Here is a 17,500-nt window from a genome sequence, read left to right on the forward strand (position 1 = left end):
GTCTGGTGAGAGGGCGCCTGTAATGCAGTGGTTCTGAGCTTGATTGCACTCTCGTGCAGCTGAGGCCGGTTGGCTGTCAGTAACCGCTCTCTAGTGTCGAAGGGAACGGGATCAGTGAGTTCCTTGACGCCCTGTGGATTTCTAGGTGCCTGATAAAACCAGACACACTTCAAATAAAGCAGCCAACTGGTGTCATTATGATGTGTATCAACTGTTTTTACTTCGCTTTTTTATTTACTCAGTTGAGGCAGGGCATTTGAGAGAATGAACAAATGCTCAGAGCAGCTGAATATAATTTGCACCACCAGTTTCCTGATGACTATTGTAAGATAAATTCAGTTTAGGTATGAATTTATTAACATTTTATTTCTATTAACAATGTATGCCCATTTAACCAGTATAACTGAGCAGTTGGAAAGCAGGTTTCAGACAGAGGGGCCTAAGATAACATTCAAAGAACTGCTTTCAAGTTTAGAATGACCAGTGACATAAATTCCAAGGTCATAGGGCACCCTGGGCAGGAGACAGAGGAGATAGGGAGACTATCTGTACCAGGGAGTGGAGATTCACAGAAACTTAATTGTCAGGCCAGAAATTACGACTGAAACATGCAAGTCACAGAGAGGCGTATACGTGTGGGGCCCAGGAAGTACCATCAGTGAAGACTGGACTTATAAACCATTGTTATCACATGTAAAATTCAGAACACGTTCTCCAGCCGTGGGTGACAGAGCTATTGTGAGCTCTGCATCTCCGGCTGAATCTTGTCCAATCTTAAAACCAGTAAACTCAACTGTATCAAACCAATTGCTACGTGTGGCGGTCCATTACTCTGATTTCTCTGTAAACCAGCACGCAGATAGTTCATTTTAACTTAACACTATGGATGTCAACAATGCCTCTAAAGACCCCTGAATAGTAAGTTAATAGAAGCAATAAAATGCTGAATGTCAGTTTCCTTTTTGACATAGTTTAAAAATCATTCAGTTTTGTTTTCTGGTAGTTTTCTGGAGTTGGCCTGAGGTATTCAACGGTAACTCTGCCCTTCATGCTGCCGCCAGCGCTGGTTACAAAGCCGCGACTAACCCCGCCGTCATGGAGCGCAGAGGCTCCGGGGGTGTTTGACCTCTGTGCTTCAAGAGGCTCCGGGGGTGTTTGACCTCTGTGCTTCATGGATGTTAGCCATCAGTGCTGCTTGCGTGGAGAGAGAGAGAGCCAAGCGTTTCCTCGCAGTGTTGCACAACACCACACCGTGTTCTGGTTTCGCTCCAGCAGGGGTCAGCGTGGATCAACCTCCCCACCTCCACCTCCACTCCACCTCCACCTCCATCCTCATCCTCTTTCCTCCTCCTCCATGATAGCAGCATGTCAGCTCCCCACTTGCCCTGGCTGAGTGTGGAGGAGCTGAACTGCACCGGGGCTTGCAGGTAGGAAGGTGGGGGGGGGGGGGGGGAGCCCAGCCATGTGGAAAACAAGAAGCCTGGAGCTAACCTGATTCACAGCGCCGCTGGCTCCCCCAGCCGGGAAGATGGGTTTATGGGGCTGAGAGATGTGCCGAGAGGGCTCAGGGAGTTACAGGGCTACAGGGTAATCTCTGCCATGCAGCAGGAGTCTGGTGCTGGTAGTGGAGTCTGGTAGTGGAGTTAAGTAAACAGAGAAGGTACTGAGGCTGATGAATTGGACCTGTGCTGAGCAGTGGCTCTTCTGCAGGGCTGTGGGCAAGGTGTTTGACTGATGGGATCTGCTACTGCAGAGGATAAGCCACTGCAACCAACTAACATGTGTCCTTAGCTATCCTAACTGGAGAACTACAACTACTTATAAAATGGCCATCATCAATTTTGTTGTCATTATTTGTATTTCAGTTATTGTAAATGCACATGATAAGCCATGGTAAGCCATGAGAAGGCAAACTCTTGGGAAAATTAGGACAAGACCATAAGGATCCTCTCCAACAGACTGAAATAGATGTCAAAAACATGTCTGGGTGAGTTTAACCGACACGTTGATGCTTTGTGTGACTACAGTCAACTAAAATCTATTACATTTATATTCAACATAGCATGTAAGTAAATCAGAGGAGTAGATAAAACACAGTGATGACAGGGTATAACAATGGAATGGTCTCTACTGTACCTGTGCAGGTGAAGAATTTGGACTCCCCCACGCTCAGCTCAACCTTGTTCAGTGAGATGGACACTTGAAGGACAGCTAAAGACACAAGAGACAAAGAGGGGGAGAGAGAGAGAGAGAGAGAGCAGAGGGTTAGGAAGGGGTGTTGATAAATAACAAAGAAAAGAGGCAGATATCCCTCAGAGCCCCGAGCACTCCCATGTTCCTCTGGCTGATTAAACCCAAATAAAAGATAGACTGAGCAGAGAGAGAGAGAGAGAGAGAGAGAGAGAGAGAGAGAGACAGAAGAGAGACAGAGAGAGAGAGAGAGAGAGACAGAGAGACAGAGAGAGAGAAGAGAGAGACGAGAAGAGAGACAAAGACAGAGAGAGAGAGAGACAAAGACAGAGAGAGAAAGCGAGCAGTAAGTCAGGGACGTGGGGTCAGCCCGCCGAGCCCCCGCCAAACAATCACTTCAATCACATCCTCCAGCCGCACACGCAAACCTGATGAAAAGCAGAATTCGTGTCGAGATCAGACCCAATACAAAGCAAAGACGGAGGAAAGTGAGAGCAGGAGAACAAAAAAAGAGAGACAGAGACAGAGAGAAAGAGAAAGAGAAAAAGAAAGAGAGAGAGTGAGAGAGAAAGGAAAAAACCTTTGATCTATCTATCTACCTATCTGTGGCAGCTCGGCCTCTCCTGTTCATTTCCATATCTCTCCCTGGGTTTTCCAGAGGTCTCTTATATTATTGAAACGCGCCCACACCCACTCTCCCGCCGTTCACCAGATCAGGGGGAAGAGGCAGAGCTGCTCTTGGGGGGGTGGGGGGTACAGAGACGGGCCGGTGATGACGGGCAGAGCTGCTCTTGGGGGGTGGGGGGTACAGAGACGGGCCGGTGATGGCGGGCAGATGTCGCTGGCTCATACACCACGAGCGCAGCATTTAAATGCCAGTGAGAGTTTTCACTCAGGTTGTGAGAGATGCGACGCGAGACCGGACGGCCACATCATGGCATTATGGCATTAAGGTGTGCGTTATTTAACTATGAATATATGTGAGAAACAGATGGAGTATGGTGGATAGAGGGTATTATCGTCATATTATATCAATATTATTATCATATTATATAGCCTAATATGTTCACCACATTTTGCAGTTTATTATTATGACAATTGGCTATTTGTGTGATGCAGGACAGCACAAAATGCCATTTCTGATAGAAATGATTCATAATTTTGTTCATAGTCGCCTGTTGAAAACTTTATATAAAGGATAAATGGACAATAATTTACCATACAGACTGGTGGTTAAGCAAAAACAGGTCTTTGACATGAGTCAAATGCGCTCAGAAAAAACAAGGTACTTTCCCATGCGTGAGATGAATCAGCAAGCATAGTTACCTCAACTCCCTTTCCCAGGAGCTCTGAGAGACACTTTATGAGTTTGGCATGGAGAACTACTGAGAGAGGTGAAACAAGTTCCTCTAATGCACTTGAGTCACAGCCCATGGTATGCTTGAAAATAAGGTACGTACACTCACACACAATCTCACTCACACACAATCACACACACACACACACACACACACACACACACACACACACACACACACACACACACACACACACACACACACACACACACACACACACACACACACACACACACACACACACACACCTCCCTCTGACTGAGCGCAGTGGTGTGGGGCCTGTGCTCACCGGGGAAGCACTAGCATCTGGCAAGATGATTAATTACAGCGGAGTTTGGCTGCAGCCGGCCACAGGATAGAGAAGTGGCGGCTGCTCTGGGCAGCCTGTCCAAACTGAACTCAGACTGCTGGACTGAAGTACCTCCTCAAACGACTCCAACTGCTGTAAACTATAGACGCAAAAACAATGATTTCGCGTCAAGACCATTACGGTATTTCTGCTGTTAGCGTATAATAAAACTGCACACTGACCTCTATAAACCTCTGTTCTCAGTGTTTCAGTGCTAACTGACCTGGACCCACCCCCACACCTCAAGTCTGTGTTACGTTAACACACATTACATTGCACATTGCACATTGCACATTGCACATTGCTCATTCACATTGCACTCCTGTTTTGCATTTTGCATTCTATTTTCCACTTTATTTTTTTTTGTATTCATTGTATATATATTTATATCGTATATATTGTGTTTTTTTGTTCTTATGTGTAGTTTTTATGTTTACTGTACACCTATACACCAAAAATTCCAGGTAGGTGTAAACCTACTTGGCAATAAATCCAATTCTGATTCTGATTCTGATTCTGATTCTAAACAGAGTGGCCATTTTCTGGGGCTGCTGTTTGTCCCATACATGTAATGACGCTGTCAGTGGAACCTTTGTGTTTGAAGGCACATCTCAAGGGCTGAGGTGGTTCCCCGGTCTGAGATGGAGTCATGTCTGAGGTGGACACATGTCTGAGGTGGACACATGTCTGAGGTGGACACATGTCTGAGATGGAGTCATGTCTGAGATGGAGTCATGTCTGAGGTGGAGTCATGTCTGAGATGGAGACATGTCTGAGGTGGTTCCCCGGTCTGAGATGGACACATGTCTGAGGTGGTTCCCCGGTCTGAGGTGGACACATGTCTGAGGTGGACACATGTCTGAGATGGACACATGTCTGAGGTGGACACATGTCTGAGATGGAGTCATGTCTGAGGTGGAGTCATGTCTGAGATGGAGACATGTCTGAGGTGGTTCCCCGGTCTGAGGTGGAGTCATGTCTGAGATGGAGTCATGTCTGAGATGGAGTCATGTCTGAGATGGAGTCATGTCTGAGGTGGACACATGTCTGAGGTGGACACATGTCTGAGGTGGACACATGTCTGAGGTGGACACATGTCTGAGATGGACACATGTCTGAGATGGAGTCATGTCTGAGATGGAGTCATGTCTGAGGTGGTTCCCCGGTCTGAGATGGAGTCATGTCTGAGATGGACACATGTCTGAGGTGGACACATGTCTGAGGTGGTTCCCCGGTCTGAGATGGAGTCATGTCTGAGATGGACACATGTCTGAGATGGACACATGTCTGAGATGGAGTCATGTCTGAGATGGAGTCATGTCTGAGATGGACACATGTCTGAGGTGGACACATGTCTGAGGTGGACACATGTCTGAGGTGGAGTCATGTCTGAGATGGAGTCATGTCTGAGATGGAGTCATGTCTGAGATGGAGTCATGTCTGAGATGGACACCTGTCTGAGGTGGAGTCATGTCTGAGATGGAGTCATGTCTGAGGTGGACACATGTCTGAGGTGGTTCCCCGGTCTGAGATGGAGTCATGTCTGAGTGTTGTGATATGGCAGACTGCATTTAGCGCCTCCAGTATACAAACGCTTTCCAACGGCACGCTGACGCATAGTATTCCGACATGCGTAATGGAAATTTCTTTTCATGTTTGTTTTCACTGGCTTTTCTCACGTCAGCTTAGTCCTTGTCAGTGAGTTGCTCCACCGTGTCAGAGGCGGTGCATTATTCATGGCATAAATAAACTAAAAAAGGAAGTTCACGTTCACGTTTTTTCCCCGCATAAGATCAGAGACGGGAGAAGAGAGTGAGTAAGTTTACTGTATGAGAGGATGGCCTATAGAGGGCAGTAAAGAGGGGGAGGAAAATAGAGATGGGCTGATGTCATCCCTGCAAACTACAAGCAACCCTCTTCCTTCTGAGTACAGGAGAATACAACATGACCCCCCCCCCCCCCTCCCCTCACCCCCTTCCTTCACACACCCACACATGCAGACAGTAGAAAATCTGATATTGGTTGTGGGTTATCACTGAAACATCAAAAGTGGAATTGAATGCAATTATATCAATTAATTACACAGGTTTGCCACGCAAACTGCACAGCGATAAAACCAGTCCATCTGTCAGATGAAAATCTCATTTAACTGATAAGAATCAACAGGCAGTTGCCAATAATACCAGTTATGGCTTTAATCAGTTGCTAATATAAATTCTACCTGAAGAAGAAAAAAACTAAATACAAAAAGTCAAACACACACGCACATTGATCCTTGTGTGGGCATTTGGTTTAACAACCAATATGATGAGGGGGAATGCCAACATAAACAAACTCATCCACAACAAAGTGAACTGTCAGCCCTGGGCCTGAACCAGTAACCTGTTTGGGCAGTGCTCCTCAACTAGGCCGCCTGCGTTAACAGTGCCCTGCGCCCCCTATAATTAAACACATGAGATGTTGCAGCCTCAGGCAGAGGTTCTCAGCATCCATCACCTCCTACATTGCCAAGGAGCTGCAGGCATTCCATTAGCCTGACAGCTAGCAAACAATACTAACACAGTCTAAACACAACCCCCCACCCACACACACCCACACACACAAAACAACAGCGCAACAATGTAGTTGTGAAAGAGTGTCTTATCAAAAGAGTGTTACGGCCCTGCTCGTGAGACCACAACATAAAAAGGGACGTTGACAAAAGGTTTGATTTTAAATAAATGAAAGATTTAATTGAATAGACAAAAAAAACAAGGAAAACAGAAATAATGTCTAGGGGTGTCAGTGTTGGCAGTTTAAAAAGAAACAAGAGGCTGGTGGATTGGTTGTAAGGGTGTGTATAGATGTGTGCATGTGTGTGTGTGTGTGTGTAAGTGTGTGTGTGTGTGTGTGTGTGTGTGCATGTGTTTGTGTGTGTGTGTGTGTGTGCGTGTGTTTGTGTGTGTGTGTGTGTGTGTGTGTGTGTTGTGTGTGTGTGTGTGCTTGCGTGTGTGTGAAACATAGAAATGTGAGAGAGAGAGAGCCAGGGAGATAGGTGTGGGCAGCTCCCTATACACTGGGCAAACCTAGGCAGGTGTAACCAATGAATCAATTAATCTCTCCCTGCAAGCACCACAGCCTCTGCACTACCACCGCAGGACCAGTGGGGGCGCAGGGGGGGGGGCACACAACTTCTTGCCTTCCTTTAGCTGGAGGGATATCATCCCAGGTGAGGAATTTTGCTGGGGGTGTACAAGCTTCTCACCTAGACCCTCTTCCTCTGCACACTACCCGGCCTCCCCTTCGCTCCTACGCCCGGGATACAAGACTCCCTGCTGCAATACTAAATTACCTTCTACTTACATCACAAAATCTCTCTCTCACACACACACACACGTTCCTTTCCTTTGATGTGAGTTCTTCCTCTCTGTCCTTGCATTTTCTAGTACTTTCATGCCATGTTTTTTTTTCTGCCACACTCCATGTCATCCATTTGATTGATTATGAGTTCTTCAAAACCTTGTACAGCCTTCAACGTTCTGTACTTTCATAAGACAAAGCCCACCATTAGTGTCTTTTCTAGCAGAGTCCCTTGGACAAAACAAGCTCTCAGACAATTCCACACATTGTGAGACTAAAGTGAGCCATTAGGCTGAGCTCTGAGTGAGCTGTAACCTGAGCTGGAGGAGAGATGTGTTAATAATGGGCCGAACCCAATCTCAGTGCCTTACAATCGAGGAGCCACTCAAGGACATTTGGTTTTGGTTCAAAGGGCAGATGTCCTTATCTTTTTTCTCGTTGTATTGTGTTTTTTTTTCCTTTTTTTTCTTCTTGGCATCCCCATCATGAAAAGAGGCAGGTGAGGAATGAGAATACACCCTCCCCTCCTCTCTTCTCTTCTCCTCTGCTCTCTCCTCTCCTCTCCTCTCCTCTCCTCTCCTCTGCTCTGCTCTCCCTTAGGGATGGGCTGGGGCTGAGGTTAAGATTTCATTGTGGAGAGATTGAATTGGGCACTCTGTTGAGTCTCGGCAATTTTTTTTATCATTATGTGGGAATTGACTTGACACGGGATGACCCATCTAAATAAAGCGGACGCAGACGAGAGGAGTCAAATGCCTTCCCCTGACAATGCTGCTGCTCTGCCATGCCGAGCAGGCGCCCCGCTCCCTCAATGGGGAGGAGGAATGGCTCTTATCAGAACACACAGACACACACACACACACACACACACACACACACACACACACACACACACACACACACACACACATACACACACACACACACACACACACACACACACGCACACGCACACAGTTAGAGAGAGAGAGAGAGAGAGAGAGAGAGAGAGAGAGACATACACAGATAAGCACACACATACAAACACACACACACATACACACAGACTCGGCAGTATTAGTCTGCAGCAAGCCCAGGGCCTTCACTCTCCTCGATCCCAGCCGGACTGCACCTAGTGCTCCCTGAATAGGAACAACAGGCACAACTCAGCCACTGCTCACTTCCATGGCCTAGTGTGTGTGTGTATATGTATGTGTGTGTTTGTGTGTGTTGTGTGTGTGTGTTGATGTGCTGATGCTGATTAACTCTGAGTCCTCACACCTCACAGCATTATTCAAAGGCCATTGTGGCTTTTCCAATCATTGCGCCAGAATGGAAGCATTGAAATGCACCATTAACAGGCCTGCATTCCCATTAGATCAGGAAATGGGACTTTAAATAAACAACAGCGGAGGCCGCTGAGTTTCGGACACGTTTCTTATTCCGAGTGACTCGCATTCTCACAGGCATACTGCTGGTGGGCTCGAAGAAAATGGCGCGTGTAATGTCTTTGTTTGTTTGGCAAGCTTATTGGGATGGGAAAATCTGGGCCACGTCAAGGACGGTAATTGTCTGGAGTCGCCAGGGTGTTTTCGGCCCCTGCTGGGTTAATTAAATGCTGAGATGTCACATGTCACTCCAAGCCACTGAAGCAGCACTCCTCCTCCTCCTCTGAGCCACACCGCCAAATCTGGAACAGGTAAACACCTTCCTTTTCCCGCTCCCAGTCGCTCTCTCTTTCTCCCCCTCTAATATTCTCTCTCTCTCTCTCTTTTCCCCTCTCAGATCCTCTCTTTCACACTTTTTCTCTCATCCAATTCTGCAATTGCATGCCCCCCCTACCCCCAGGAATTTAGAGATTGTCTCAGTAAAATGAAATTATTTTAGTTGTCATTTTGATCTCTGGTGAAGTGACAGCAACAGCACATTTAATAAATATACGAAATGACTGAGTTATAATACTGTCTTCTTTTGTCATTTTGACAATATTATTCACCAGCTGGTAATAATGGGACCGGCCATTGCCAGTACCAGTGACAAACCCACCCATGGCGTTGACTGGAGGAATGGTAAATCACAGGCTAGTCCTGTTCTGTCAGTCTTTGCTGTGGAGTCGGTAGGCACCCTGTGGCAGCGTGCCGCCCCCGTGCTCTCCTCTCTCCTGTAAGCCTGTCTCCCAGCAACACTCGCTGGGACAGGCTGCCTCTAGCTGTCACCACACCGGCCACAATGGCAGCGTCTCACAGGGAGGCCGATAGTGTCAGTCACACACATCAAAGCCACTTTGCTGTATGACAGATAGCCTAGCTCACAGCACAGTGCCGTTAATGCTGTTGAACTCACCACCAAGACAGACACAAAAGTAAGTCCCTTCCCCTCTTCTCCCCTAGCTGCATAATTCTTAAACTGTCTAGGCTTGTTAAAGTTTCCGTGACGTTGTCTTTTGCTCTACGCACCGACACTGTCTATAACAGTGGGTTAGAGTTTATAGCGCTGGTCATTTACCCCATGCTGTGGCCCTGTTCTCTGTGCCCGATCACCAGCAGAGCCCAGCCAATTACCAGATCTGTTTAATAATACATGGATCAATAATTGAACGATTTGCACTACTTCAAAACAGGTAGGGGTTTGGCTAAAGGGATCTGCATTGGGTACTCCTGCCTGAGAGAGGGCTTGCACGTGTGCACACACACCCAGAGACACACAGAGACACACACACAAACACACACACCCAGACACACAGAGACACACACACAAACACACACACACACACACCAGACACACACACACACACACACACACAGTGATACACTGCTTGGTGGGTCCCATGCTGACACACTGCCTCTAAATATTAATGTACCACTCCATCAACAGGACGCTCCCCTGTCACCAGATTAGCATAATCACTGCAATTCAAAATCCCTGCCCCTCTTTTCAAACGACGCTGATTTAGTATGGCCACACCAGTGATTTACAGGCAAAAGGGGCTGCAGATTTATGGTGCTCAGCACCAGTTCGCCGAGGGACTGAGCACACTCAATGGAATACAGCAGACTGTCGGTCTCCCCAGACGCTGATTGGCTATATGTCTACGTGGCTTAGTGCTTCCAAACTTGGAGCCCATGTCTCTGTTGAATGGCTTGTTTGGTACCGGCTCCTTTGATTGCCCTGTTGTTTTGGTCCTAACTGCAAATGTGAGTCAGTTAATGAAATTAGTCAGTTAGGCACAGGAGGTCGTTGTAAGTGCACTGATTACTAATTTGGGATTTGTTAGCAATAGGGTTGCCACCCGTCCCTTTTAATCCAGATCGTCCCATGGTGGCAAATTCAATCCTGTGTCCCGTGTTGAATCAATAAGGTACACGATTTTACGATGTATAATACACTGGGTGTGCAAAGTGCTGAGAATAACATAACCTCAACTGAACTCTAACGGGTTATACAAGCGGAGTGGAGAAGTTCAGAAGTTGGAGTTGAAGTTGACTCTGCATGCTGTGTGAGGTTACTCATCATGTCACATTAGCAGCATGGTTGCTGGTGCTCTGTGGAGGTCATATCCAGTGAGCTCCTGATCTCACTCACAGGTGAGGTAGTGAGGTGGCTCCTGATCTCACTCACAGGTGAGGTAGTGAGGTGGCTCCTGATCTCACTCACAGGTGAGGTAGTGAGGTGGCTCCTGATCTCACTCACAGGTGAGGTGGCTCCTGATCTCCCTCAGGTGAGGTAGTGAGGTGGCTCCTGATCTCCCTCAGGTGAGGTAGTGAGGTGGCTCCTGATCTCACTCAGGTGAGGTAGTGAGGTGGCTCCTGATCTCCCTCAGGTGAGGTAGTGAGGTGGCTCCTGATCTCACTCACAGGTGAGGTGGCTCCTGATCTCACTCAGGTGAGGTAGTGAGGAAGCAACCCTAGTTAGCTGTGTTCTACACAGCTAATTTCCCAGCTGCGCTATCAAACAGTATCAAACACATGGTTGTATGGAGTTAAAGTAAGCTGGAGGGCAAAAAAGGCTCTATGCAGACAACTGAAAGGCCTTAACATGACACCTCTTTAAAAGGCAATCTTTAATCAGCCTTGCTGCTGTTGCCAATCTGTCAAAACAATGGTGTTGACTTCGAGAGTGCCTTCTGCATATTTGATCTCAGGGCTGGCTGGCATTCTGCACACTAATCAACGCTTACATGAAAAGGGAAACGACCCAAGCAACATTCCTGGTAACATTTAGCATCATATATGACAACATGATCCAGTGCAGGATATTATATTCCAGCAATCCATTTAATCTCTGTCTGTTTCTGTCCTCTCTCTCTCTCACTCACTCTTTGCTGTTCACTGCACTGGCTAAAACACAAGGCTCTCTCTTATCTCCCTGAAGTGGAGTCCTGCAGCAGCATGAGGTGACCTACATCTGATTGAAGCCCAGCTCTGAAAGGCTGAGCCCAGTTCCTGGAGGACTGTCCAGAGTGCTCATACATAGTGGCTACCCAATGGCCTATCTCTCTCATCCCCGTCTCCCATTAGAACACTGTCAAAGCACGGCTAACCTCTTAACCTATTTGGCAGCGCAAGACACAATAAGGTCTGTTTGATTATGGTAACAGGATGATCCTGAGCTAATGCTTCTGGGCTCTCAGCATCTCTGAAGTAGCGCACATCAGCTTTGTGAAATGCTAATCTCTAATGCTAGCCGCCCGATAAAGACTCATTTTAAGCGTCATGAATAAATATGGACTGCCTGCAGCTAATGCTATACAGTAGCGATCTTAAACTCGCATCTCTCGCTTGACTCAACTCTCTTTCAAGGGCTATTTGGCCCTTGTGACACTCTCCTCTGAGAGGAACATAAACATGAGCGAGGGAGGAAGAAAGAAAGAGAGCGAGAGACGGAGAGAGAGAAAAACAGAGAGTCGAGTGCGATATGAAATAAAAAGTAGCGCGGTGTCTGGGGGGCATAATTACCCTCTTCAAGCTGGCAGCTCGGGGAGTGACCTCCGCACGGGGGAAGAACACAAACTCATCATCGACAGTTTATTGACTCTCAGCTGCAGGGCCTCAGCCTCACGCCGGGCGCCTCACCTCACTTTGATCTCAATATCTCTGTCTCTGCCCCCTGCCCCCCCGAAAAGAATATATAAAAAAAGACACATCGCCCCCTGAATCCTCTCCCCCTGAAGTCCAGGGACAGGCGGGCAACAATAATGCAGAGGGTCAAAGGACAATAGTGCGGAGGTCACCAAGCTCCAGCGCACTGATTGTGTTGGTAAATGATCGGTGGCATATGATGGAATGCCGTGGCACTGAAACAGTTGCAGCGGTGAGTGGATTGGCACCCTGTTTTGATTAGATTTATCTACAGAGTTCAGACTCTCTTGGGTCTATGTTCTGTCAATTTCCCATCTTATTTTCCAACCAAGAGAAGCTGGACTTGCCAATATATATATATATATTTCGTTTTTTTTGCACTTGTCTTTGTAGTGGCCGAAGCCACCCGAGCAGAAGCTAATTCCACCTTCTGGAATCCTAATAACCATTTGGTCTCAGCACACAGTATCTCTTAATAACTAGGATTAGGGTTATATTAGGCTAGGTTAGGTTAGTCTCTGCAAGAAAATTGCCGATGTGACCATAATGTGCAGCTGTAAGTAACAGCAGCATTTACTGCACTATATTTACACATGAAATTACATAGGATCCGAGTGCAGCAATATAAAATGGCCGGGGATTGATTACATGGTGAGGTGGGGGAGAGCTCTGTTAAATTCATGGGGACAGAAACTGCCCGAGATGTGTAATTGGAACAGCAGCGCTTAATAACTTCAGAGGATTGAGGGGCGTTTCTCACTGCACAGGGTACAGTGTTTAATGGTGACATTAAAGCAGAGAGAGCTATAAGTGTCAGAGCAGTAAAAACTCCTCAGCTGCCCTTGGCTCTTTCACTTAAACTCCAAGATTCTTGAAAGAGGAAGTGTCTTTCCCTGATTCTGCTTTATTGTTCAATTGTCTGGCATGCCCGTAGATTAAAAGAAATGTTCCATTCCTTAGGCTTTATTTGCAATTGAGGTCTTTCTTGGAGATCCATTGCACAGATATGTTCTCTATGTAGTATTCATGATTCTGTTATAACACAATAACTTTGGGTTACCGAGAGTAACTGTCTTCCAATTATGCTACGTTCTCTACACGTCAGGACACTAAATAGGGATCCCACTGGAACGCTAAAGAGATGGCACTGACAATCCGGGAAAAAGCCCAACAGACTGATATATGGATAGATGTTTCAGTGCCCGATGGCAGAGCCATCACTGCAGTTTGAGCACTCACTTGGACAATCACTGCCAATCTCCGCCGACGGACGGCGGCCATCAGAGTCACCCAGGGATGGTAAAGCGCCGCAGCCATGACAACCCGCCGTCGCTAACGGGCCTCCTTCCCACGACTCACACTCAGGACACTGCCTATAACGGCTGCCTTTTCTTTTACCACATTCATCATGACCTACTATAACAGATGCTTATTGTCTCCTCATCGCCTTTGATTGGTTTGCTGCGGTGCGAATGGGTGCGTAGCTTGTGGAGGGTGTCTGATTTTGGGGGCGAGTGGGCAGGCAGGGAAGGCTGGAGAAATGGTCAATCTGTCAGACTAATAGAGAGAGGGAGGCGTGAGGGAAAGAGAAAGAGAGAGAGATAGAGAGAGAGAGTACAGGCGCCTTTCTGCTACATTGATGCACGATGGAGTGCTGAGCGCGAGGCCAACTCCATCTATTTTCCTGCACACAGGGAGAAAAAGGAGGGCTTTCAAACTAATTTTCTGTCATTGAAATTTCTGGAGAAGGGCCCATTGCCATTGAACAAAAGTGATACATCTCACCCTGGAGGAAAAACAATAGAGGACCTGAAAAGGATAATGGCAAGTACATAGCCATGTACACACAAATATACACACACACACACACACACACACACACACAAGCACACGTACACACACGTACACACACACACACACACACACACACACACACAAACACACACACACACACACACACACACACACACACACACACACACAGACACACACACACACACAAACACACACAGACACACACACACACACACACACACACAAACACACACACACAAACAAGGCTACATCTCCCCCGCAGACATTCAAAGCATTGCATCCCCATTTTTATACTTGAAAATTAAGTCCTTGAGGACAAATCCTCTGATTTGTGTGCAGGAATATTAAATGAACATTAGAACAAATCAATGGAGAGTGAGAGAGACAAAAGAAAGAGAGAGAGAGACAGAGAGAGAGAGAGAACAGGACAGCATTCCTGGTGGCGTGCTGCGAATCCTCTGACACTTTCATTTCTCTCTCATACTAACTATCCTGCCTCCCTTAGATGGATCCTGAAACTAAAGCTATGCCTTATCTGTGTGACAACGCCAGACACCATTTGTTTCATTTAACATTCCTCGGAGCGTGAGACGGACTGCCTCAGAGCCCAGCACAAGACAGGAAGATGTATCCCACTGCTGCCACCGGCATAAATCTGGCACGTGTTTGGACGCCCGTGTCTGGCTGCGTGTGCACAGAATAGTGTAAAGGGAGTGAGTCATGGAGGTCCTTCTGCTGCTGTTGCTGCTTTGCTCCGCTCCCAGACAGGTGGAGCAGGATGGGGGGGAGGCTATTTATATGAATAAAAAAAAAACAGAAATGTTCCCTTCCTGGAAATCCCAGAGTGCTTAGCGTTGTGTTTGAAACACAGGTGTGCAGGTGTGGAGCTGTCAGGCGGAGAAGAAAAAGAGAGAGAGAGAGAGAGAGGGAGAGGGAGAGGGCGAGGGAGAGAGAGAGACTCATGATTCATGGAATTGCAAAGTTCCCTCAGAGAAGAACAAGGAACATGGGCCAAGTCTCTGAACTCACTGACTACAGATGTGCCGTGACAACAAGGAAACATATACACACACACACACACACACACACACACACACACACAAAGACACACACACACACAGAGACACACACACACACAAATACCACCTCTAACTCTAAAAACTGTAATAACCGTGACAACAAAAACTCCTCGACAAGGAAGCCAGAGCATGCAAGTGACCCCTCTGTGGCTCACACATTAGTACCGTGAGCCGCCGCAAGTGTGAAAGCGCCGCTGACAATAACGTTGACGCGACCCCTGCTTATGACATAATTACACCCGTGCACGGTCCCAGGCTTGTAATTACTGGCACTGAAACCAAAGATTCACACCAATATGTAATTAATAACGACAACTGCCACGCTCCCTCTGGCGGTAGCCGTCCTCCTCAAATAGACTAAATAATTTATCATGACCGGTGGGAGACTATGTATTGGCACTGAGGACCTGGAACACAAATAGATCCGGCAAAGGAACTAGAGAGAGAGAAACGATAAAAAGGGGGAGGGAACGGAGAAGGTGAGAGCAACGAGGAAACGAGCAAGGAGGAAAGAGAGGATGAAGAATAATGAGGGAGTGCAAAAGTAAAAGAGCGGGAGAGAAAGAGAGAGAGAGAGAGAGAGAGAGAGGTGGATATGTACTACAGACACAGCAGACACATGCTGGGGTAGTTGCGTATTGCTATGCATGTCTTTGAGGGCTGTAGTGTCTGACAGGTAGGCTGAGATTCTGAGCTCCATAGTACGCTCAATTATACATGTGGCTGTGCCCAGTTTCTCCTTTCTTTCCATCAAAAACTAGCAACCCCCCGGACAACAAGCGGATACATTTTTAATGCCGGCAAAATAAAGTCCTTTTCTTGAAGGGCCAAGAGCACATCATCTTTAATGAACAGAGATATTAGCAGCTGTGTGTGTCAATTATTTATAGACTGCCTCAACTTTGTCGCTGAAAATGTTAGTCTCAAAGTCCTCAAAATGGAAGTCTCAAACTCACTGTCTGATAATACGGAGAGGCTGAGGAGGCAAGACGCAGCAACTTGCTACCTCCCTCACAGTGAACTCCTGGCAACCTGAGAGGACCACACTCAGCATGGCAGCCAGAGGCCCGAGACGCCTTCTTTACACATCAGCACACCACACTTGGCTTCATAAGCAAGTCATTAACCTTTCATTAGATTCTGCCGTCCACTTTGCAACCCCCCCTCTCCATCCCATAGATCTCGTCGGATGATATGAGATTAGACGGGGGTGAAATTAAAAGGTTTTAATCATAAAACAAATCGATGCACGGATGAAGGAAAGGGCGGAGAGAGAGAGAGAGCCAGGGCCACGGCGGCGCTGGGTCGACTAAGCCATCGGCAACCCCCCCGGCCTTGGCTCTGGGGTTGCCCTGATGTATGAGGCGCCCCCGTGCAGGGAGGACACAGATGCACCAGCGTGGCTCCCAGAAACACAGACTCAGCATCTCCCTCCAGCCTCCATGGACAGGGAGGGAAAGAGACAGAGAGAGAGAGAGAGAGAGAGAGAGATGAGAGAGGGGAGAGAGAGAGAGAGAGAGGGAGAGAGAGAGAGAGAGAGAGAGAGAGCCAGGGTGATATACAGCATAGTATCAACCCCAGCACATCATACATGCATTACGGACTGAACCATAGGGCCCTTGATCACTGAAACACAGCGGCCAGTGGAGAGGAATCATTATGTGGGACCCAGGGGTGCCCTGCTCACCCCTGTGCAAACACCTGTTCCTCGCGGTTGGTGCAGAGGTTCAGCTGTTCATCCATTATGAGTGTGGAGGGTGTAATGAGTAATAACGATTACAACAACTTCAAACATCACGGCTGGGAGACCGCATGCTGCAGTTAGGCACACAGGCAGGGGCCTTACTGTGAAACCAATGATCCCGGGGGGGGAGAGGGTGAAATCCAGGCTAAAAATTAAAAAAATTAAAGAAAACTGAAAAAATAAAAAGCGGGATGAGAGTGCTCTTGCCGGTGGCAGCAGTCCTCGGAGCTCCTGCTGTCTGCCAGTGGGGACACAGAGGGCTCTCCGGCAGCCCCCACTCCCCGACCTGCCACGCCGGCCGACAGCATGGCAGCGCTAATGAAACGCTCCCCTGCTGCTGCTGCTGCTCCTGCCTGGACCCGCAGACTCGCCCAACTCTGCCTCCAACTCCAAACTTTCCAGCGGTTCCCACTTCACTCCACACTGCGGTGACACATTTCCCCTCCCCTCCCCTTCAACTGCTGTAAGAGGATACTGCCCAAGAGTCTTGTTATTGCATGAGTCATGCCAGGGACCCCTTTTAGGGACCTGGCACCATACCACCTTGAAGTCACTCTAATGGTGCTCTG

At 47.6% G+C, this 17,500-nt stretch overlaps 1 protein-coding gene across 3 annotated transcripts in view; it reads right to left on the reverse strand.

Moving 5' to 3' along the window:
• LOC105913250 (neural cell adhesion molecule 2-like) overlaps positions 1–17,500 on the reverse strand; it is a 153,159-nt gene that overhangs the window by 55,767 nt on the left and 79,892 nt on the right. For all 3 annotated transcript variants that reach the window (XM_031583698.2, XM_031583693.2, XM_031583687.2), the window contains exon 2: positions 2,137–2,211. In XM_031583698.2, the coding sequence (XP_031439558.1) occupies positions 2,137–2,211 (75 nt within the window). The remainder of the gene's footprint in view (positions 1–2,136; positions 2,212–17,500) is intronic.

The sequence above is a fragment of the Clupea harengus genome, chromosome 2 (genome assembly GCF_900700415.2).
Source record: "Clupea harengus chromosome 2, Ch_v2.0.2, whole genome shotgun sequence".
Lineage (NCBI taxonomy): Eukaryota > Metazoa > Chordata > Actinopteri > Clupeiformes > Clupeidae > Clupea > Clupea harengus.